At 33.4% G+C, this 14,376-nt stretch overlaps 1 protein-coding gene across 2 annotated transcripts in view; it reads left to right on the top strand.

Annotated features, from left to right (window-relative positions):
• The window catches only part of Oga (O-GlcNAcase), a 41,548-nt gene that overhangs the window by 5,006 nt on the left and 22,166 nt on the right, over window positions 1-14,376 (top strand). For both annotated transcript variants that reach the window (XM_072532575.1, XM_072532574.1), the window contains exons 3-10: window positions 766-1,262; window positions 1,997-2,278; window positions 5,358-5,558; window positions 8,450-8,583; window positions 10,213-10,444; window positions 13,172-13,356; window positions 13,420-13,487; window positions 13,830-14,001. In XM_072532575.1, the coding sequence (XP_072388676.1) occupies window positions 766-1,262; window positions 1,997-2,278; window positions 5,358-5,558; window positions 8,450-8,583; window positions 10,213-10,444; window positions 13,172-13,356; window positions 13,420-13,487; window positions 13,830-14,001 (1,771 nt within the window). The remainder of the gene's footprint in view (window positions 1-765; window positions 1,263-1,996; window positions 2,279-5,357; window positions 5,559-8,449; window positions 8,584-10,212; window positions 10,445-13,171; window positions 13,357-13,419; window positions 13,488-13,829; window positions 14,002-14,376) is intronic.

Here is a 14,376-nt window from a genome sequence, read left to right as displayed (position 1 = left end):
GGCAATTTTCAAAAGAGGAATCATAAAATATCTTATTCTTATGATTTTGTACTGTTCAAAAGTACAAAAGTTAAATATATCTTTTTTAACATTGGGTCACGAAGAATGTGGAATAAATGTGTATTTTAAAATCCATGCATACTCTAAAGAAAATTTACAAAAAGATTGTACCAAGTGCTGGAGTATGTCCAATTATATAAAAAGAATATGCCAACAAGAACCAGAAGAATTTTTGATGTGTCTAACAATAATATTTTGTTCCATATAAGGATTTCTAAAATTTGTTACTTCTGTTATGAACAAGATGTTGTAGTTAAGAAACTTTTTTGCTTTGTCATTTAACCAAGGATGTTTTACTCATGCCATAAGTATCACTTTTAGGTCTGCCAAATTGATAATTTAAATGCACATTAAACATCTTCTAATAAAAAGTTTATTTCGCACCAGAATCTGAGTGCTTTTTTAAAGACAGGTAGTAGATCTGGATACTACACATATCTATTTTAGCATTCAGATAGGAAATCTCTTTTTAAATCGAGCCATAAGTAAAAGCTGACTACCTTACTAGTTATTTGAAATCCTTCTGTGTCTATCTTTCGATGCGAGCATCTGAAACAAAAAGTATTATCTCTGCAAAGCAGCCTTTAACATTTTTAAGTACAAAGTTAAAAAGCACAAGCTTTTCTTACATGTATTCTATTTTTTTTTTGTTTGGCAAATTATATCTGTAATCTAGAAATTATTCTTAATCATTATATTTTACAGAATGAAGAAATGGGGAATGAATTCATATGTATATGCGCCAAAAGATGATTATAAACATCGAGCATATTGGAGAGAGCTCTATACAGTAGAAGAAGCAGAGCATTTAACAGGGCTTATACAGGCAGCCAAAGACCAAAACATAATTTTTTATTATGCTTTATCACCTGGTCTTGATATAACATACAGCAGTTCAAAGGATGTTACAGCTTTAAAACGGAAGTTAGAGCAAGTATCTCAATTTGGATGTAATGCCTTTTCATTGCTATTTGATGACATTGAACCTGAAATGTCTGAAGCTGACAAGGAAATTTTCCAATCATTTGCACAAGCACAAGTGTCAGTTACTAATGAATGTTATCAGCATTTAGGCCAACCTAAGTTTTTACTTTGCCCTACGCAGTATTGTTCAACTAGAGCTGTGCCCAACGTTACAAATTCCGAATATTTAAATACTTTAGGATCCAAATTAGCACAAGAAATTGATATTATGTGGACAGGTAGGTATTCTTTTAATATTTTTTTAACATCTGCCATTTGCCAGGTATGCATGTGTTTACTTACTCAAAATTTTTATCACCAACTGTTTGACATTACGTTGCGTTTTCAACAGTTGACTTACTGTCTTAGTGAGTATTACCTTACAGTCCTTGACATATATTTTCTTTTCTTGTCATGAAATATTCCATTTGAGAACTATTTTGTCCATGATAAGTCAACTTTCTCTCTTTAGAAAGAATGTGTTAACAATAACCATATTTAATGCTGTTGCTAATTTCAACATTACTTCAGCATCAAAGATTTACAAAGATAAAATGTAGATGCGATCATTTCAGTACAATTTTTTATTGTTATGTTGGAGAAGGCCTTTTCTTTATTATATCCTGAAAATATTTTCAAATATTTGATGCCTGACTGCCTTTTCTATCAGTATCTTGTTCAGTACTATTCGGTAACACCCTACCAATACAACCAAAGTACAGTATTACTCCACACCCGCTTACATTTTTCTGTATAGGCCAGCAGCTCTGCTGCAAGAATTGTAGAAGCAAATAAAAGTTTTGAATAAACAGTGAATATAAATTGATTGGTGTATTTTAAATCTCATTACAATATTTTTTCTATTCTGTTGACAGAATTACCCACTCTGACATATGACTGTTTTATGCTTCCAAACTTTCACAATTTATTTAAATTATATATAACCAATTATAAATCTTTGGTTAAATTTTAGGACAAAAAGTGATATCTAGGATACTAACTAAAGAAAATATCCAAGAAGTGACAGAAGTTTTACGCAGACCTCCTGTAATTTGGGACAATTTACATGCTAACGACTATGACCAAAAGAGAGTCTTTCTTGGTCCTTATTCTGGCAGGTCACCGGATCTTATTCCAAAGTTACGAGGTGTCCTTACTAATCCTAATTGTGAATATGGGGCCAATTTTGTAGCGATTCATACCTTAGCACAATGGTCTAGATGTAATGTAGATGCTCAAAGAGATCCCTCCATAAGTAAGTATATTGTATAAATCAATGTATGATGTGTACTTTATAAGATTTAATTAAGACATGGATTTATTTAGCGTATGGCATTTCAACACATTTATGAGATTACAATACAAACAAGTTAAATTAAAATTGATGCTATATAAAAATGTAGAGTTTGTTCCTTTTGACTAAGTCGTATGCCTGTTTGAAATCTACAAACAAGTCAATGTCATGTTCTCATGATTTACTCAAGATCTGTTTGACTGTAAATATTTGATCCAGTGTAGATCTTCCCCATCGGAAGCCCGTCTGATACTCTCCAATAATATTTTCTGCTAGTGGTTGGAGCCGCTGGTTTATAATATACGTGAGGACTTTTTTCTAGATCGGGCATACTATACTTTTCTTCCAGTGGTCGGGTATTTTCTCTTCTTGCCATATGTCTTTAATGATCGCGTGAATGTGACTTGCTAGGTGGTCGCCACCTACCTTATACAATTCTGCTGGTATTTCGTCAACTCCCGGGGATTTATTGTTTTTCTGGGCCTTAATAGCTTCGAGAACTTCCTCTATGGTTAGAGCTTCTACTCCATTCTCTCCTATGTAGTTCGTACCCATTTAATCTACCATGGTCATTAAAGCCACAATAGATGAAATTCAGGCATGTGTACGAATACAAAACCACCGAACAGACTTTTTCAAAATTTCGCAGGGATTAAAGCAGGGAGATGGGCTGGCCCCAACTTTGTGTAACCTGGCACTGGAGTATGCGGTTAGGCAAATGCAAACTGGACGATGAAACCTACTGATCAACCGAACGATTCAACTGGCCGCTTATGCCGATGATAATATTATGAGTAGAACATCAACAGGAGCACAGGAAACATACGCAGAGTTCAAAACGCAAACAAAAATTTTAGTTCTGGAAATTAACACAGAAAAAACAAAAATAATGATACCGACGAGAAGAAATATAGTCCCACAAAACATTATACATAAAGCATAAACGCAGACAAACTGAGCTTATTTTGCCGTCTCCCATATATTTCGGTCTAAAAATGTCCGCCAAAATACAAAGATGAGAATCTATAAAACCTTAATTCGACCAATAGCATGCTATGGCAGTGAAGCATGGGTCCTGAAAGAAATATCCAAAAGCAAACTCGACACATGCGAAAGGAAAGCACTGAGGAGAATACTAGGACCTGTGAGGGAAAACGGAATCTTCAGAAGTCGATACAACTACGAGCTTTATCAACTTTATAAGGAAGCACCACTGTCAGACTTCATTAGAATACAAAGATTGCAATGGGCCGGACATGTGATAAGAATGAGAGAGGATAGGCTACCAAAAAGAGCACTGAATGCTAGAATGCAGGGAAAGAGACCGGTTGGAAAGCCAAGAAAGTGCTGGGAAGACACAGTAAACAGCGACGCACAAGTCCTTTTATGAGCACGTGTATGGAGAAGAGCAGCCACAGACAAGCAAGGGTAAAGGCAACAAATAACGGAGTCCAAGTCTCAATTTGGCTGTAGTGCCGTAGAAGAAGAACTTTATGTAGTTAATGGGCTCGGGCGTTGCAAACAGTAAATGGGACTGCTCTCGTATGCCCGCCGTTTGCCAGCTGGTGGCACTCTTCTGTCATGCGCTTGATGGATTGGACCTACAGCTTACCCCACCTGTGCAACATATACGAATATCAACCATGTTGAGTTCTGATGCGGTTAAATGTGCACCAGGTCTTACGTGGTAGATCAAATCCAAGAGATCTCCCTGTGATGCAAGGTATAATTGTATTTGCTTGAACTTCCGACCAGTCGTGGGTCCATTTGATGATCATGTTGAACCCGATGGCTGTGGCCTTTCTGCGGTTTCTTGGGAAAAACAGGGTTTCTTAGACAAGTTTAAATAGTTGTAAATGTAAATCGATCTATGATTGTACTGTACTGTAGGCCTGTATACTTGTGTTTTAAACAGGAAATGGAAATAAATAATTGTACCAGTATAATATCCCTACACAGTGGTTGATTATAATGCATCATTGTCTAGATTATTTTTCTTCGTTATGTGCCTTGCTTAGTCTCTCTGACGTTGGTAATCATTCTGGCAAAATTTTATGGATCCTAGACAAGTTTAAAGAGTTGAGAATGTTGTTCAGACAGACTTGGCTTCTAGTAACTCTCTTTCCTAATGTCTTGTTGGCACAGGAGTATGAGCATTAACTTACTAAGCATAGACACTCAAACTTGTGTGACTTCAAATGTATTTAATAAAAGTAAAGTAAGTTAGTAAAAGTACACTACAACACACACAATGTCTTCTTCTTACTGACCCTCATCCTTTAAGGACATTGGTGATCATCACAGTCTATTTTACTCTATCTGTAGCAGTTCTGAAGAGTTCTATTATGATTTTTCAACTCCACTGCTTTAAATGTTTCAACCAGGACTATCGTCGTTTTTAGTATGTGACCAAAGTAGCTGATTCTTTTCCTTCATAGTGTTGAGTATTTCTTTTTTCATATTTCTTAAGGTTTCGTTGTTTGTTCTAAGGCTACTTACTGTCCCATTGTTCATTTAACTCATATCCCAGGTATCTGGGTACTTTCTTTAAAGCCCTTCCGTTAAAATAGATTCGTCTTCAATCATGTTCTTACTGACAATCATGATTTTTATTCTTTTTTGTGTTCAGAGCCAGAGATTAACTAGAAGTTAAAGTCACTATAATACTGTCTTGTGCGTAGTCTATCTATTTATTTGTATCTATTAATTATTTTGCTTTGGTTGATATGTGAACCCAATGCTGACTCATGAACACAAAATGTGTTCTCTAAAGTGGATTGAAATCTGCTACTCAGTTTTAATAGGGTATTTAGATGGAATTAAAATCACAATTGATTGTAATGAAAATTACATTCTACATTTACACTACTGTTGTCATCTTTAAATTCCTTCTTGTGACCATTTATTGATTACTTCTGCTGTTATGTTGTTTCAGTTTATTTACATATATTAATTAGTCATATATTTGGTAATTTTAAAGAACATTCAATTTTATCGATGATTTTAACATTTTCCTTACTATAGCAAAATTTTTTTTTAGATGACACAGTATCTGCCGATATAAAATTAGAAACTGAGACTGAAGATGGTTTATCTGGTGAAGACGTACCTTCGACACTATCTCCAAATATGTATCATCCGAGGCAAGCATTACGAAACGCAATAAAGGAATGGTTGCCAGAATTCATAAAGCACAAATCGGCCTGGGGCCCAATAGCAAAACCGCAGCCTGCAGTTGCCGGTAATATATTTACTATAATAATAAACACGGTTCCTTTAAGGTTCTATTTCCCATTCACGCTATAAATACTGATAAAATCCATAAAATTCGCATTCGAAAATAAATTGTCTAAATATTTACCATTTCATTTAACGAAATTGTTAACTTTTCTCAATGCCACCAAACTTTATACCAAACTGTGAACTTTATGTTTTTTGGACAACAAACTTTACTTACTGTTTTTTATGTCCCCTGGTAATAACTCTTTGCATTTGATGCAGATTTACTTGATTAATTAAAATGATTAAAATAATTTTTCTGATGCTTTTATACAGAGTAGAATCATAGATTCTCACCGATGCCCTCTTAAAACCACTTATCTCGCGACTGTCGATTCTTCTCTTCTAAAGGGTTTTTATTAATATCAACTAAGACTTGAACTCAACGCCATGGTACTTTTGGCGAAACTCACGTAGAGTTTTCTTGAAATATTTCAAAATAAAATAAATTTCGATTCCATAAACTTGTGGATCGGTGGCCCTAACTGGATAAATTCTCATCTGACTGGTTGTCAGACTTTCGTGGCCAATAGATTCGCCTTGATTCAAGGTTGCTCATTTTATGCGTCGTTGCGCTTAAAAAATCCCGCAGTTCTCCTACTCAGAGTAGCCTTGGCACCTCAGCTTATACACTCTAATATACGGTGGCATGGTCCAAATTTTCTTAGATAAACTTGAATTTATCTGGTTTTAATTTTGAACCCACTCTTCCTAAAACTGTCCCAGAATAAAAGTCTCCGGCTTTAAATGTACTGATTTCCGAGCTAATAACTTCACATGAATTTTGGGCACAATTGTTTAGCAAATTTTACCAAATTAATAGGTCATTTCACACTTTAGCTTACGTACTAAGATTTATTTTTAATTGGGATGACTAATTAACAAATCTACATGTCCATTGACTATCTAATAAACGTTTTCTGCCTAACCGTTAGTTAGACAAATTCAATTACAAGACTTTTCAAATGAGGTAACGAGTTCCCCAAATCCTTTCATAAATGAAGGTTTTCTTTGCCTTGGTGACGTTTACACCACACAAACGTCAGATCTAGCCAAAAGCGTCCTATATTGTTTTCTAAACACCCGATAGTTTCTTTTCTATTGAAGCAAGAACACATCCGACTAGGTCACGCGATTGTTCAATGTCTCCTTTTTCATTTCAATGGCTTCAGATGCATTAAAAGAATAACCGATGATTTCAAAATTTGCTTCCTGTTCCGAGCACAATCATGTCCAATTTTCCTAAGGACAGAGTGTCTCTGTCCTGAAAAATGAAGTTATTCTTCTGTAATGATAACTTGCAACTTCAACTTCGAAAGCGCATGGTTAAATGCTACATTTGGTCAGTCCTCTTATACGGTGTCGAAGCATGGACATTAAAAATATCCACCATTAATCGTCTGGAGGCCTTTGAAATGTGGCTGCACAGACGTATACTAAAAATTCCATGGACGGCTATGCTGACAAATGTGGCAGTCCTTGAGAGAGCAAATGCTGCTCGCGAGCTGCTTGATATCATCAAATGTAGAAAGATGGCCTATTTTGGACACGTAGTAAGGGGAGACCGATATAATATTCTTCAACTTATTATGATGGGTAAAATTTAAGGACGCAGAGGAATTGGTAGAAAGCAGGCCTCTTGGTTGAAGAATATCAGGGAGTGGACAGGAATGAGGAAAGCTGAGCAACTCTTTAGAATAGCTCAAGACAGAGACAGTTTCGCCATGTTAATTGCCAACGTCAAGGGGACTTGATAGGGCACGTTAAGAAGAAGACAGAGTGTCTATCTCCAGACCTTTTGAAAATGTGGGCCTTGATTTTGGAGGTCCATTCTTCATCAAAACTTCCATGCTCTGAAAGGTGTCGGATTGTAGATTAAAACTTCCAAACTCTGTACCTTAGCTTTATTTAATACTCAATATCAATACATACTACTTAGACATTGCATATTTCTACCACGTGCTTCAGCACCATAACCTATACATTTAACCTCTATTTCTAATCATCTGTCATTCTAGTTCACTCAATGACACAGAACATTACAAAGAGGATTAAGGGAAGTATTACACTTTACAAAACGTACCTGTCACTAAGTGTTACATGGCCATATTTGTGTGCATGGTCATCAAGGCAACGCACATTGAATTAGTATCCTTTCTGTCTAACTGAGGCCTTTCTTTTAACCTTAAATAGGTGTATATCCCACAGAGAAACACCCGCTACTATTTACAGTGATAATGGGTCCAATTTTCTTGGAGTTTGAAACAAATTGAATGAATTACGAGACTTCGAAATTTTGCAGCTTCTGACAAAATAAGGATATTTGCTTCTGAAATTAATTTCCTATGGAAACTGATACCCCCACGAATTCCTCACTGCGGCGGTATTTGGGAAGCGGCTGGTAAAAGTACCAATTACCATATGTACCGTTTGATGGGCAATGCTCAACTTTACCTTTGAGGCACTGAACACTGTTCTCGCCCGTGTCGAAGCTATACTAAATTCACGTCCCCTATATCCTCTTTCAAATGACCCTACCCAGCTTTTAATTGACCGTTAACAATCCTTTTTTAAGCGATGGAGTATTGAATACTTAAACCTTCTCCAAACCAGACAGAAATGGCAATATGCTTCCAAGAAACTATAAATTAAATAATAAAATAAACTGATTACTAATTTATGTCTTCCCTTTTTGTGATTAGTTTTCTTTACAATTAAATTTATTGTCTTGGAAATGCGAGATTGTCCACCGAGGGGAGTATATTATAGGTATAAAGCCAAAGATAATGATGTTCCAAGTGTATTTTGTTATTACCATTTATACTATATATTTAGTTTTTCTCTTTTTTTTAGTTGTTCCTGTGCCTATTATTCCTTCAATAAATACCTGTATGAGTCTAACTTCTACAAGTACTACAACATCATGTAGTAATGCTACCATTGTGAATTCAAATCAGTTACAAGCCTTAGCTGAAGTTTGCAGTACTGTAAGTAGTTCAAATAAATATTTTAATAAATTGTAAAAAAAGTTTTGAGTCACTTATTTGAAAAGATATACTAAAACTTTTGAAATCAGATACATGCAGAATTTTCCGAACAATATGACGATCGTATTTCCAGTGCTTTTCAATTTGGTGAATTTTGCAAAATTTTGTTTTTTTATTTCTCACCCAAATATTTTGCTTCAAATTTGAAAGTAGTAGACAAAGCCAACAAAAAAGTGAATTTCTGAAATAACTACCGCATAACCATTTATAGTTTTCATACCATATTGTTTTAAATGATCTCGAAAATGGTCGTTCATCCTGAACACATTTCCAAATTGCACATTGCTGGCTATTCTGCCACAACATTAACTTTTTAAAAAGTGCCTTGCTGTTCTGTCAAAATTTTTTGACCTCAAGGTTACTGTCTTTTCTCGTTCGGCGTGGTACCTAGATTCCTGTCGCATTTCACCGACAGCGACTGAGAAGCTTAAGAGTGGTAACTTCATTATATATATATATATATATATATATATATATATATATATATATATATATATATATATATATATATATATATATATATATATATATTTTAAATATCTATAATTCAATTTTTAATGTTACCTAAAGTTAAGATCAAATTTAAATAATTATATACTGTTGGAAGTGCATCATATATGATCTTTTTGGTTCTCTATAAATTAATGTTGTTTACTTAAATTTTTTCACATTTTTTTATATACATGTACTATTACCACATGTCTTCTGCTGTGCTAAGTTGAGTTAATTTGTAAACTGTATTCAGTTCAATTAATTGTCTATACAACATAATTTTTAATGTTCAGTATCATAAGCTTCTTTACACATTTTATATCTTTGACTGCTACATATCTTTTTGAGGTAACCAACTTAAAATAACTTTTCCATGGATGTTTGGTTTTTCATATTGTTCTTTTTAGATGTACTGATGATGCTTCTTGATTAAGAAGCGAAACGTCTTCAATAAATAGATGAAGTAGCCACCTTCTTTGTCTTTTATTTCTCCACTTTGACCAAAAAACCCACCACTCTTTGAGTGTTCCTTAGTTTAGTTCCTGTAGTAGTTTCCTTAGTAGTTATATATATATATATATATATATATATATATATATATATATATATATATATATATATATATATATATATATATATGAATTTGTTTCGAAACTATCTTACCGATTTTTCTATCAGATGTCGCCATTGCGTCCATAACGAAGCCATTTTATTGTTGCTTCTTAAAAGTCAGAAAAGATTTATTTTTCACGTTGAGAACGCCTATGAATAACTGTTCTGATGAGACTTATTAAGTCGAAATACGTATCAACAGATACATAGACGCTTTGTACGTGAAATCAAATCTTTGCTGTCTTTTTCATAATATATATATATATATATATATATATATATATATATATATATATATATATATATATATATATATATAAAGTATTGTATTTTTGAACGTTAATATTTTGATTTGAGTGATTGATAATTAAAATAAATGATGTATGCAAAGTTGCAAAGGATCTGATATTGACTCTAATCTAAGAGTCTTTTAAGTGTATATAATAATACAGTTCTACATTTTAGGTTTCTTGTACTGATAGTCTAGTAAGCCCTGCTCCAGGACCAGTAATGAATTCTCTAGTATCGGAAACCAAAGTAATTTGTAATGAGTCGATACCTAATCCTATAACCCCCGTTCCAATTCCAATTCCCATCGATCCCGCGGTGTCCAAAACTGTTACCATACTTAGTGGAGCCATAATCAAACCAGAGAAGCCTAAAATTGAACATCAAGAAGCAGAGCATCAAACACAAGGTCAGTAAATTAAACAATATTTTTATAATATTACTAATACTACGATCTTATTGTTCATCTTTTTATACCAATAACAATACGAATACACATGTTATCCTTCAAATATGTTACTTTGAATGTGGTATACTCGATCCGTTGGTTCTTGTACATGGCGTCATCATTTAATTTACAAGAATTATAATTACCGGTTAGTTTAGAAGACCAGTTTTCATTGTGATTGCACCCGTAAAGTAGCGGTGTAGAATTATATTAAAATTTCGAAGTCCCTCGTATTTTTAAGGCACTAACTGTCACAACGCCTTCTGTAAATGTTCATTACTTTCGACACCTTCTAACAGTCAGTCTAATAAAGTCTTTCGAACATGAATCGTTTGTTTTCATCTCAATATTTGTCCATGCAACTCAACAGTGAAGAAACTTAAGTTTGAATTCAAGAAGAATCTTTAAGCTTCATAATCCATTTCTGGACCTTCAAACCTGGATACCCTATAGGATCAATTAGTTTTATTAATATCACAGATTATTTGCCACATCTTTTCAGCATTTCAACGTCTTTATAAGTGCATCTCTGTCGAGTGGTGGAATATTGACCTATTCCATATTCATCATCGTTGTTTTACGTTGCTCAAACTTGATTGTCATCCACTTGGTCAACTGGACCCAACTAATTATTTGCACAAAGGCATTGAGTTTAAGCTTGTTTACCTTTCTAACCTTTTTTTGCTTATTTATTTGATAACATAGAAAATATTATTATGTTAGGGATTAGCCATAATTATTTATTGTAATGAAAATTACATTTTTGACGTTTGACTGCCCAAAAACTTACATTGGCCAAACGGATAGAACCTTGAACAAACGTATAGCAGAATACAAAACGGCTTTCAATAATAGAAAAACAGATTAGACGTACACACTTCGCCTTCTAGATCATAATCATTCTTTTAATAACTAGTTTCAAATTCTTCACATTCAAAATAAAGGCCTGAAGGTATCTTTATTAGAATCTATGGAAATTAACAAATTAAAAAATTAAGATATAATTCTGAATGACCAACTTGAGACAAACAGTCCTCCTCAACTTATTCAGTCAAAGATTATTAAGTGTAGGCGCATAAAAAAAATAAACTCTGAGAAAGGCACTCTGCCGAAACAGCTGTAGTGGTAATATATTATAATAGATGTTGTGGAAGTACTGAAAACAAAAGTTTTCAGTGTTTTACTGTTAGATTTGAAAATATATTCCTTAAAACAATGAATTTTATAACTAACAGACAATATTCGATACCCGATTACCAGTTTGGTTTCAACCAAGAACACGGAACAATAGAACAAGTACATAGGGTTGCCAAAGTAGCAAACCCCAAAAAGGAAGCTTATATCGAAGATGAGACTCGAACAATGAGAAATATGCCATTTTTGCAGATGAGTGACACAGATCTTATTGCAGCAAGCTGAGGATAGTTTCTTACTTCAGGAATTAGTGTGCAAGAACCATTTACAATTACTATCGCTAAGAATACCTAGTAAATATTACAGAATTAACGATATTTATTTGGCTGTCATTCAAATACAGGGACTGAGTGGCTCCTTGGCTACTATCTTATCCACGTTAAAGTAAGGTAAGTGTTGGAGTCAGACCAAACCTATATAAACAAATTTTCACCTATAGGTATATACAGTAACTTTTAAATTTTTAGAAATTTTAACACTACTTAATATCTTTGGACCAATGTCATATGAGTCACTACATTCTTGAATGTTTAAAAAATAAAAATATACACTGTCATTCGTCACTTTTCGATTCCACTCATTTAAAGTAATCTTCATGCTGCATTTGTTAATAAAGTTATCAAACGAATCTATTAAATCTTGTTTGAGAAAGTCTTTTTCCAGTTGTTCCAATTTATGGTTCTCTCTATCAAAGTGATGTTGTCGTCTTTCACATGGATCACTTCTGTCTATAGGTTTAGGAATAGACGTATATGCCGGAAGATTTTGGAAAATCCTAGGAATAGCATTTAATTCCAATTTTGGATATTATAATTTTTCAGACACAGCACTCTTTGTCTTTCCAGGTATGATGAAGTACCATATCTTCAGAATGAAAATGCTTAGTACATAGAACAGAAGATTTTGTTGGGGTATAATTGTCTCGTTTGATAGCTTTGAATCACTTATTACATAATTGTTTATGTGCTTACAGCTTCAACTTCAGAATGCTTGTGTAATTACTTTTGCATCGAGGTACAACAATGTCTTGGAATCTGTAAATGAAAAAAAAGAACAATATATTTAAGCTTTTGTGGCATTTCAACTATTACGATATTAACCGGAGAATAAACCCACAGTTGTCGCAAAAACTGTGATTTCATTGCCCAAAGGGTTAATATAACAAAAGAATTAAAAATTACCTAATAAATACTGAGAATAATGAAATTCCACACCTAACCTAACAACGTTTATACTTACATTTGAGTTTATTTCAACCTGTAGTACAATATCAATAATTAGTCGAATAAACAACTAACTTTAATAACTGACTAGACACATAAAATCGCTTAATATTAATTAAAAAAATAGAATATACAAATAGTTATCGATTCATTATAATCAGCTGTTTACATTCAAACAGGACTACCCTTAGATGTTGCTAAATTTCTACTTCATGGCTTGTAACTTTAGGTGGCTGTGAATGTGCACTAATTGTTTTTATCTGATTTTTAGTAACGAATATAATAAAGGATGCGAAAGAGGAGAGTACTATGAATACTGACACGAGTTTAAGTAACGAATCTAGTTTAAGTCCTTCAGAACCGATGGATTGCAATAGTACACCGAACATATCACCAGCTCATGGTAACAAATGTACGAATGGATCCAACGAAGATGTCGCCATGAGTGAAAATTCGGTAAATTAGATTTACACAATTTTAAAAAGAAATTTACCTTAATTACAATTTTTCTTCTTTTAGACATCTAGTGGAAGTATGCAAGTAGATCCTAATCAAATGATAATAGAAAATAATGCGGATAATGAAAGGTAAACAACAGTTGTACATACTTATCTTATGTTAGTAAAAATAAACGTTCGATCAGGGCACCATTTAACTCATAGATGATGTGAATTTTGGGAAATTTTCTTTACCATTTTGTAGAATTATCTTTGACGATCAATATCATTCAATATCCACGAAAGAGGAGCATTTCGTGTAATTTTTGTAAACAATGCACCGACAGTAAAATGTAGATATATTCCCGGTTTTTTTTTTTTCACTTGAATGTTTTTCTGTTGTCTTCCACAAAACTAAAAAAACATTTTATGTGGATCTGAGATTTTGTAAGATATATTTGTACGCTAGCGATGATTTTTATTAATTTTCAGCAAAGAAATATCTTTAACTTGCGACGACTTAGCCTTGTTATGTGACTTATTCTATTTACCTTTTGAACACGGAGGACAAGGATTGCAATTATTGCAGGAATTTAACTGGTTAAAATCAAATGCCCATTTAGTGATAATCGCCAATCAAAGGGAGGATAAATCTAGTCCAGAGGTAAGTTGGTATATATTTTATATGTTTCCTTTTTGTTTTCTAGAATTGGCGATTGACAATAAAGTTTTATTTTATTTAACTCTACTGTTACTATTACTACCAACTTCTTGCGAAGGTGAAGGTTGAATGGAGGCGTGTGTTATTTCCGCTCCTTTAGAAGATGACTTTTCTAGTAGTTAAGTATTAATTATTATTAAGTTTATATCAGATTGAAGAAAACAGGCCATGATGTATGTATAGTTGTATTAATTAACCATAAAAGTTGCATCTATTATACAGTGGGTGATCAAATTATCATGATCACTTTAAAAAACTTTTTATTTTGCTGTTTAATAAAGAATAAAACCGCATATAAGCGTCTAATGATGTGAATAT

This window comes from Diabrotica undecimpunctata, chromosome 5 (genome assembly GCF_040954645.1).
Source record: "Diabrotica undecimpunctata isolate CICGRU chromosome 5, icDiaUnde3, whole genome shotgun sequence".
NCBI classification, from domain to species: Eukaryota; Metazoa; Arthropoda; class Insecta; order Coleoptera; family Chrysomelidae; genus Diabrotica; species Diabrotica undecimpunctata.
This window is presented reverse-complemented; position numbering and strand designations above follow the sequence as displayed.